Source organism: Leptonychotes weddellii, chromosome 9 (genome assembly GCF_054177405.1).
Source record: "Leptonychotes weddellii isolate Sample4059 chromosome 9, ASM5417740v2, whole genome shotgun sequence".
NCBI lineage: Eukaryota > Metazoa > Chordata > Mammalia > Carnivora > Phocidae > Leptonychotes > Leptonychotes weddellii.
Window position 1 is genome coordinate 110800493 of NC_138377.1, and position 9684 is coordinate 110810176.

Genomic DNA, 9684 nt, shown 5'->3' on the forward strand with positions numbered 1-9684 from the left:
CTGAGATTAAGAATTCCTTATATCAGTGAGGTCATATGAGGCATGTCTTTCTCTGATTGACTTATTTCGCTCAGCATAATACCCTCCAGTTCCATCCACATTGTTGCAAATGGCAAGATTTCATTCCTTTTTATGGCTGCATGATATTCCATTGTATATATATACCACATCTTCTTTATCCATTCATCTGTTGATGGACATCTTGGCTCTTTCCATAGTTTGGCTATTGGATCACCAGTCATTTTAAAAGTCAAGAGCATGTGCTCGCACAGTTTAGGATTGATAGATTTTAAGGGTGCCTAACTTTATTTGCAAAGTTCAGTTGCATCTACGATGACTGTTTCTATCATGGGTCTGGTTGGGCTCATATGGAGGTCTGACCATAGCGTGTGGCATCGCGTCCAGAATTGTTCACAGCTAGCCAGCACTGTCTGTAACTTCTGCCCTCAGGTTCTGTACTGGACTCCCTTGTCTGTTTGTTTTCTAAAATGAGGACAGTCTGACAAGCCTTTTCCACATGTTCTTCATTTCCATGTGCTCCAAAGGACTGCTCTTGTTCCTTTCAATACTGCTGTTAACAGTGGCGATAATAAACGCCCAAGCATCATTTCACATTTTTCAAAAGGGAAATTACTTAGCTGTGGTTATGAAAACTTCGGGCTCTTTCAGAGTCCTCGTTATTTTTCTCTCTTTCTGTTTGAGAATAAAGCACTCGGGTAATACCTTGTATAAAACATGAAGAACGGTGCTATGCTCTCAATTACTTGATATGTTTGCTATAGCAAAACCTTCAGGTCAGCATTTTAGGAAGTTTAAAATGAGGAAATTTGGTCTTTATCAAGTTTCCCTGCTATGGAGAGAAAAGAGCCATGTGACAGTTAAAGAAATACCAACATAACATCTGGCACAATTTTCTGTGCATTGTAGGTGTTCAATAAGTGCTTGTTTTATGTATCGATAAGAAATTACTTCCAGAGACTTTTGTTTGCAAGAGGATTTCCATCCCAATAATATTGTAGTGAATGGAGTCAGTATTGTCAAGACTGATGTTACACCCGATTCATCTGTGCTCCAAGAGAGAAAATAAATTGCTTCAAATCATGTTCGAGTGCTATTTCTAGATGCATTTATTAAGCAGATATGTATAGAAATGATGGGATAATAAAAATGAATTGCTTCCCGCGAGGGAGTATGATGAGCTGTGTGGGTTAGTGAATCCAGACCTCCAGAGTTGTGAGAACAAAGACCTTGGACGCAAGGGCAAAGTGAACATGGTGTCCAACTCCGGACATACGCCTGCTCCTCCATTCCGTACATGCCGCTGGAGGGGGACTTTATCAGTGCCAATGCCCTGTCCCCCCCCCAGGATAAATCCCAGACAAAGCCCCCCTTGATGTGAGCGTAGCCACATCTTTCCTCCCCTCCTCTTCATATGGCTCTACCCTGCCAGACTTCTTTCTGTTCCCCAGGGGTTCCCTGCTCACCCTTGCTCTCATCTCCACACGACCTTCCTTTCTTTACCCTCTCCTTCTCTGAGGCTTTTTTCAGGATCCAGCCTATGTGTAACTTTCCGGAAGTGCCTACACAGAGTTAGGTCCCATGGTATCCTGATCTTCCCCTATCTTAGCACTCATGGTATTTCATTAGAATTCTTTGTTTTGTTTTCTTACTTTCGGGCCCCACGTCCATGTTATTATTCATTTCGATCCCCAATGATTAGCACAATGCTTGCAAGAAGGAGGCAACAATAAATGGTTGCCAACTCAGTGTCCTCAAGAGCTCAAAAACAAAACACAACACCAACAACACAAACAGTGGCGAACCCTTGGCCTATAAAAGGTGTTAGAGAGGGCAGTTAGGTTACAGAGAAACAGAGTATCATATGGGCTGTATCCTGTGTTTTGTTTTGCATTCCTTCTTGCAGATTAAATAACAGGTAGCAATTTAGGAGGTACATAGAAGTTGCAATTAGGCCTTTGCCAGTCTTCAGTGTGAGAGCTGCTTTATGAATTTTATCCACTGTTAACCCTGCGCACGTGAACAATTAGGTGAACTCTGCACAATAACACAGTAGAAACTGTATGACTGGTCCCAGACTGGAGGGTGTCCAGCCATCAGGCAGGCTTTGTTCAGCGCTCGCAATGTTGGTCCTAAATTTACTTAAATTTACTTTGAGGCATCGGTCAACATTTGGAACGTGCTAGTCATGTCACAACAAAATCCTGGGTGTGCGCTTTCCCTCTGGAGCCATCAGCGAGGGCTGGTTCACAGCTGCGCTTTTGGAGCAAAGCGGGTGCTTTCCTGTTTGCTTTGTCAGTCGCTCCTGCTTATCTCCTCAACGCTGAAGCTGAGGGTCAGTTTGATGCCATTTTATTTTTTCTAGTAAAGAGGAAATGGAAATACTTCGTGTACTTATGTTGGAAAATGAAAAATCAAGAGGGCAGGTATTTCAGAAACTTACAGAGCTTATTTCTTTGTGTCAGTTGAAGACACCATAGGTTTAGCATATAAAACCTACCTGTGCGAAAGAATACACTCAATCATATGTGTTTTTGGTCTGGCCCTCGGAGAGCTTCAAAGTGTATGACCTTCGAGCTAATCCATCATCCGTATTATTTCCAAATTTAAAAATAAATTCTGCTTCCCAGAAGAGAAGCGATCATCATTAGTATATTCCTTGATCTTAATTTTTTTATGATTGGAATTATTTTGGATTAGTTTGAAATGGGCTCTACATCTGATTAAACGTGAAAGTGATAGCCAACACCTTTTGAGTTTTTCCTGTCGTATCTTTTGGAGCCAGCACAAAGGTCGTGTGAAAGAACAGAAAGTGCACTAGCCTACATTCTTTTTTTTTTTTTAATCTTTTTTTTTATTTATCTGACAGAGAGAGACAGTGAGAGAGGGAACACAAGCAGGGGGAGTGGGAGAGGGAGAAGTAGGCTTCCCGCCGAGCAGGGAGCCCGATGCAGGGCTTGATCCCAGGACCCTGGGATCATGACCCGAGCTGAAGGCAGTCGTTTAACCAACTGAGCCACCCAGGTGCCCCACTAGCCTACCTTCTTATCCTCACTTTACTATTAATTTTAGGTCTTGGACAACTTACTAAAACTCTTGGTGTTCCCATTTCTCGTAGGAAAAATGAGGAGGTTGGATCTGATTAACACCTTAAACTGTACTTCTCTACCTGGTACCTAGGAAGCCTAGATAAAACTTTGCTGAACGAGTGAGCTCACATCTGCAGCTCGAATGTATGGGTTGCTGCCAAATTATGGAGTATTGATATTTCTTAGTAACTCAGAGTGCTGGGATTTTTTTTTTTTTTTTTGGTGGGTCTGTGTGTGTGCGTGTCTGTGTGTGTGATCCCATAAGCAAAAGAGGTAAATTCATTGGCTCCAGAGCTAACGCAGAATGCCTCTTCTCTCCAGGGCGCAAGCTCTGGTAACCGAATCATACCGTCTCTTGACTGCCTGCCCATCTGACTACTCTTTATCACCTGTTCATTCATGTTGTCCCTTTTCAGACTGATATTTACGGACTGGCAAAGAAGTGTAACTTGACAGAGCGCCAGGTGGAAAGATGGTTTAGGAGTCGGCGGAATCAAGGGAGGCCTTGCAGGATGAAGAAATTCCAGGAAGCTTGGTAAGGACAGTCAAAGCTTTTGCAATGCTGCAGTTTTATAATATGGAACAGAATGGTCATCTCAGAAAGAACACTAATGTTGGAGCAGAAGAGGGGTTTGGACCCAGCCCTGTCACTTACCAATTGGGTGTTTTAGGCTAGTCGCCCATCTACCGTCTCTGATTCCGTTTCCTTCTCGATGAAATGGGGTGAAGCTATGAACTCTCTAAGATGAATAGGAGGTATGATGTCCTTATCTTAAAGTCCAGAAAAAAAATACAAACGTCTTAACTGCTGTTTCTTTTTTTTAGGGTAGAGGTTGGCCCTACGTCGCAAGACTTTATCAACTGTTTCTAATCACATTCCAATTATTAAATCACATTATAAGAGCAGAGAATGGGAAGGTGTCTGTTCTTCCATCCCACTTGACTCATTCCCCCCTCCAGCCCCCCACCCCTTGCCTGTGGACTGGATGGCCAGTTCCTCTGGGTTTCCCAGTTGGTTTTAGTGGGGGGGGGTGGTCAGCACCTGTTGGGGTCCAAGTAGGATTTTTGCCAGAGCTGGCTACTTTGAATATGCTCTGGGAGGAATGAGGCTGCATAACACTTATTTTTGGTTTCATTTGAGTTCTGTGGGGTTTTTTTTTCCCTCCTGTAGAATTTTGTTGTACTTTGGTTCACTCCCTTGGTGGCATAAACAGACACTTGTGTGAAAAATGAGGACAGGTCATTGCTCTTATTTTTTTCTTCTTCTTAATATCCAGACAAATGTCTGGTTATGTCTACTGTCTTCTCTGTACGGGGCACTCTCCTACATTGGGTGGAGTTCTAGATTTTAAGAGGGAAGTTAAAGTGGAAGGCCTGGTCACTAGCCTTAAACAGCTACTCAGGGAGACAAGACTGTTGCTTATGAAACCACAATAGCCATCCAGTTATTCCACCCAATGGCACATGAGCCTAGACACGTGTAGTCCATGGTCATGTTTCGATGCATTGTGGGCAGTCAGAGGAGATGGTGTTAGTAGATCTGGACACGTTCGAAAAAGGCTTTTTAGAGGAGGCCAGACCTAGAGGAGGTAGTGGGAACATGACCTTGAGGAATGGGTTGGGATTTCCATGAGAAAAGAAATCAGGATTTGAGGGTAGCTTGTTTCAAGTAAGGCAAAGACACAAGGCAGGAAATTATACAGTGTATTCAGGATATAGAAGTGGGCCAACAAATAAAATGTAAGCTTTACCTTCTTCTTTAGAGATATCACAAATTTCCTGAAAGTCAGAACACCGCTATCATAGACTAAATAAATAGACTAAAGCAAAATGCACTTTATTCCTCCAGCGATGTAATGTGCTGTGGGAATCATAGTAAGAGCTACCTAGCCTCAGGCATTTGGGAAATCTCAGAAAACTTACTTCCCAACACCAAACTTTAACAAATTACTTGCCAACAGGCAGAAACTCCTCTATAATATTAAGAGGAACACCTTAAGTTTACTGTATTGTTTCCTTGATTACTTCCTTTTTTTTGAATTGAAGTATGGTTGACATACAATATTAGATTAGTTTCAGCTGTACAACATGGTGATTTGACATTTATATACATTCCCAAGTGATCACAACAAGAAATCTAGCAACCATCTGCCGCCATATAAACAATGTTATTAATTATATCCCCTGTGCTGTACATTGCATCCCCAAGTTTTAAATACTTAATAACTGGTAGTTTGCACCTTTGAATCTCCTTCCTTTGTTTCACCCATTCCTCTACCCTCTCCCTCTGGCAACCACCAGATTGTTCTCTGTATCTGTGAGTCTGTTTCTATTTTGTTTTATCTGTTCATTTGCTTTCTTTTTTAGAGCCTACATGTAAGTGAAATCATATGGTATTTGTCTTTCTCTGTCTGATTTATTTCACTTAGCATAATACTCTCTAGCTCCATCCATGTTGTCACAAATGGTAAGATTTCACTTTTTTTTTTAAAGATTTTATTCATTTATTTGTCAGAGAGAAAGAAGAATTTCATTTTTGTATAGCCAACTAGTATTCCATTGTGTGTGTGTGTGTGTGTGTGCGTATCACATCTTCTTTATCCATTCATCTGTCGATGGGCACTAGGTTGCTTCCATATCTTGGCTATTGTACTTGGTTACTTTTTTAAATGATGACCCCCTGAACCCTGTTCCACAGAATTCAGGATTTTAATCCACAGTGCATCCTTTATTTTTAAAGTAAACTTCATATTAGCTGCCCACTTTTCTTTTTCAATAAGCATTTCCATCTAGCAGCAAGAAGTTTATTATAAAAATCCCAGGTAATTGTCAAGTAGCGGGTGTAGATAGGTAGGCAGCTTCCCCAGCCCCGGAGGGAGAGCTCTCCTCTAGCTGGCTGGGCTGCCACCTTGCCTTAGCTGACCCCTGGGACATGTCCCTGCCTGCTCCATTGGGCCTTGCCCTTTCCTGAGCCCCGTTGCTGGCCTTGGCAGCTTCTCTCTCCATTGCCCCCTGATTGCACTTGCCATCTGGGCCTGACCAATCAATTTCTGGATTTTTCTTTTTTCCAAGAATTTTTTTCCCCTTACAATTATGTTTATCTCAGCCTCTCCTGGAAAAAAAAAGGGGGGATCTTTACTACCTTTTCCATCTGAAACTAGTAAAACAGCATCAACAAGTACTTTGTCATTCATCTCATAATTACTGAAGTGTAGCGGTTCTCGAACTTTCTGGTTTTAGAAGCTTTTTGTCCTCTGAAAAATTAAGAAGGACCCCAAAGAGCATTTGCTTGTGTGTGTTATGGCTACCGATACTAGAAACAAAGGCTGGGACATTTATAAAACATAAGAGTACATAAGCACTCTGAGCAAGGATGGCGTCTCCTGTCATGGGGCCTCTGGAAATCACTGTTAGCTTGTGAAGGGATGAGTGAAACTCACATAACACGGTAGTCATATTATGAAAATATTTGGATGCCAGGAATACCTGGCACACATTTTGAGAACCGCTGGGATAGTGTAATGAAGCCTAACAGATCAGTCCAGGAAAATGCAACACTTGGTTTTGGTACTTGCATCTGATGGCCACTGCACAGCCCCGGGGGAGTTATGTGATCTCTCCCAACCTCTGTGTCCCTCTGCGGTAGCCACCTTGTCTACCTTTTATCCATAGAGAGGGCCTAATTACAGTTCCTAGTCCATAAACTTGTTGTGAAGATAAACATATGATAACACACATAGGCTTAGCACAGTGCCTGGTGCAAAGTCAAGAGGTCAGTAAATGCTGGAGAAACGAACAATTCGAGATGTGCCACCTAGACTTATGGCTTCCTTTGTGGCCAGCAGGTCTGATCCTACTTTTTCTGTTTCCGTTTGGCCACGAGAATCCAGGGAGCCAAAGGCATGCTGCCTGCATCTAAGTGTGGGCCTTCACTGGACCAGCCGTAAATATAACAAGGATGGACAGGTCTCAACCAGCTCATTTTATAAAATGCTCTTTGGGTATTTTTATGGTTCAGATTTCTGAAGACTGGAACCCTACTTCTTTCTCTACCAAAGCAAGCCAGGAAGAAAGACTATCATCTAGCCTATAGTCAATGACAATGTTCAGGAAGCATCACTGGCTTCAGAGTCCAGAGACCGGCACTCAGCCTCAGCTGTGTTACTGCTTAGCTGTGGGAGCTGGGGAACTGGGGGAACTGGTCTTGCCTTTAAGGAGCCTGATTGTTCATCTACAAAATGGGTGTATGTCTGCCTTCCTCTTTCTTACTTAGCTTTCAGGCATGTTGAAGAAAGCACTCTAAGGCATTATGCAAGAATAAGGAACAAGCATTATTATTATTATTATTATTATTATTTTAAGATTTTATTTATTTATTTGACACACAGAGAGAGCTCCTGAGCAGAGGGAGGGGCAGATGGAGAGGGAGAAGCAGGCTCTCCGCTGAGCAGGGAGCCAGACTCGGGGCTCAATCCCAGGACGCTGGGGTCATGGCCTGAGCCAAAGGCAGCCACTTAACCAACTGAGCCATCCAGGCGCCCCAACAAATATTATTTTTAATATTATTGTTGCTTCAGCAATCATGAAATAAAATAGCAGTACTTTTTTGGAAACTTTACTTTGCAAAGTTATAAACATACACAAAAATAGAAAGACTGATATAATGAACTATGTGTTCTATGTTCCCATCACCAACTTTAAGTATTACCAACTGATGGCAATCCTGGGTCATCTGTGTCCCCCCTAACCACCTCCCCCCACAGACTGTTTTTGTGGATAAATTTTTTTCTGTCAGTTTTATTGAAATATAGTTGACCTGCGTCACTGTATAAGTTTAAGGTGTACAGCGTGACGGTTCGACTTACATATATTGTGGAATGATTGCCACAGTAAGTTTAGTTAGCATCCATAATCTCATAGAGGTACAAAAAGGAAAAAAAATGTTTCTTCCTCTTTGTGATGAGAACTTGAGGATCTACTCACTTAGCATCTTTTAAATATGCCATACAAAAGCGTCAACTATAGTCATCATGCCATACGTCACATTCCCCGTACTTACGTATCCTGTAACTGAGAGTGTGTTCCTTTTGACCACCTTCATCCAAGTTATTATTGACGATTACTTTTTTTTTTTTTAAAGATTTTATTTATTTGAGACAGAGAGAATGAGAGAGAGAGAGAGCACATGAGAGGGGGGAGGGTCAGAGGGAGAAGCAGACTCCCTGCTGAGCAGGGAGCCCGATGCGGGACTCGATCCCGGGACTCCAGGATCATGACCTGAGCCGAAGGCAGTCGCTTAACCAACTGAGCCACCCAGGCGCCCATTGACGATTACTTTTGACACAAATATCAGACTTTGTATGATTTCATTGTAAATATTTTAGTATGTATCTCTAAGAGATAAGGACTCTATTTTAAACAAAATTGCAATACCACTATCATACCTTAAAATAACTTTAATAACGGGTGCCTGGGTGGCTCAGTCGGTTAAGCGGGCGAACTCTTGATTTTGGCTCAGGTCGTGGTCTCACGGTCGTAAGATCGAGCCTGGTGTTGGGCCCTGCACTCAGCGGGGAGTCTGCTTGTTCCTCTCTCTCTCCCCTTCTGCCCCTCCCCCTTCTTGCGCCCTCTCTCTCTCTCTCTTTCTCTAAAATAAATAAATAAAATCTTAAAAAAACTTTAATAATAGTAAATATTCAGTGTTCAGATTACCTTGATTAACTCATAATTTTCTTTACCGTTTGTTTGTTTGAATCAGGACCTTAATAAAAGCCATGCAATACAGTTGACTGGTATGTCTTTTAAGTCTCTTAATCTATAGGTCTTTCTCCATACAGGAGAAAAAGATTTTTTTTTTTCAAAATCTGCTTTTCAGAAACAAGACTGAAGTCTGGCCGCATGGAAACCTTTTCACTGGGACTTAAGTGGGGTTAAAATAAATGATTCGATTAGTACTAATGTCAACCCGTTGTCTACTGTGTGTCAGGCGCGCTGCAAACAGTCGTAACAGTATCCCCCACTTGTTATTGCTTGCTTCATACCGGGCACCCTGATCAATAGTTTTCACAAATTAGCTTCAATTCTTTTTACATTTTGAGGTAAGTTTTGTCATTCCCATTTTATAGATGAAGACATGAAGGCTTCCCGAGGTTAAGCAACTTCCCTACAGCCATCAAACAAGTGGCAGTCAGGATATCAAATTAGATGTGCCCGTGCATTCTTTCCAGAATACTGTCCTACCAAATGTATTTCTCCTCACATGTCAATCACCTTTACCAGATGTTTCTTTCTTTTGGCAGCTGGCGATTTGCATTTTACTTAATGATTACTGTTGCTGGAATTGTATTTCTTTATGATGTAAGTTGTCTCTTTGATATTCTTTGATGGGGATTTGTCTTTGATTTTAAAAACTGTTGCCTATGGGCACCTGGGTGGCTCAGTCGGTTAAGCGACTGCCTTCGGCTCAGGTCATGATCCTGGAGTCCCGGGATCGAGTCCCGCATCGGGCTCCCTGCTCGGCGGGGAGCCTGCTTCTCCCTCTGACCCTCCTCGCTCTCATGTGCTCTCTCTCTCTCTC

The 9684-nt window shown here is 42.3% G+C and overlaps 1 protein-coding gene across 1 annotated transcript in view; it reads left to right on the forward strand.

Annotated features, from left to right (window-relative positions):
• The window catches only part of CERS3 (ceramide synthase 3), a 91894-nt gene that overhangs the window by 39884 nt on the left and 42326 nt on the right, over window positions 1-9684 (forward strand). Inside the window, exons 5-6 of the mRNA XM_081831886.1 lie at window positions 3524-3642; window positions 9407-9488. Coding sequence (XP_081688012.1) covers window positions 3524-3642; window positions 9407-9488 — 201 coding nt within the window. The remainder of the gene's footprint in view (window positions 1-3523; window positions 3643-9406; window positions 9489-9684) is intronic.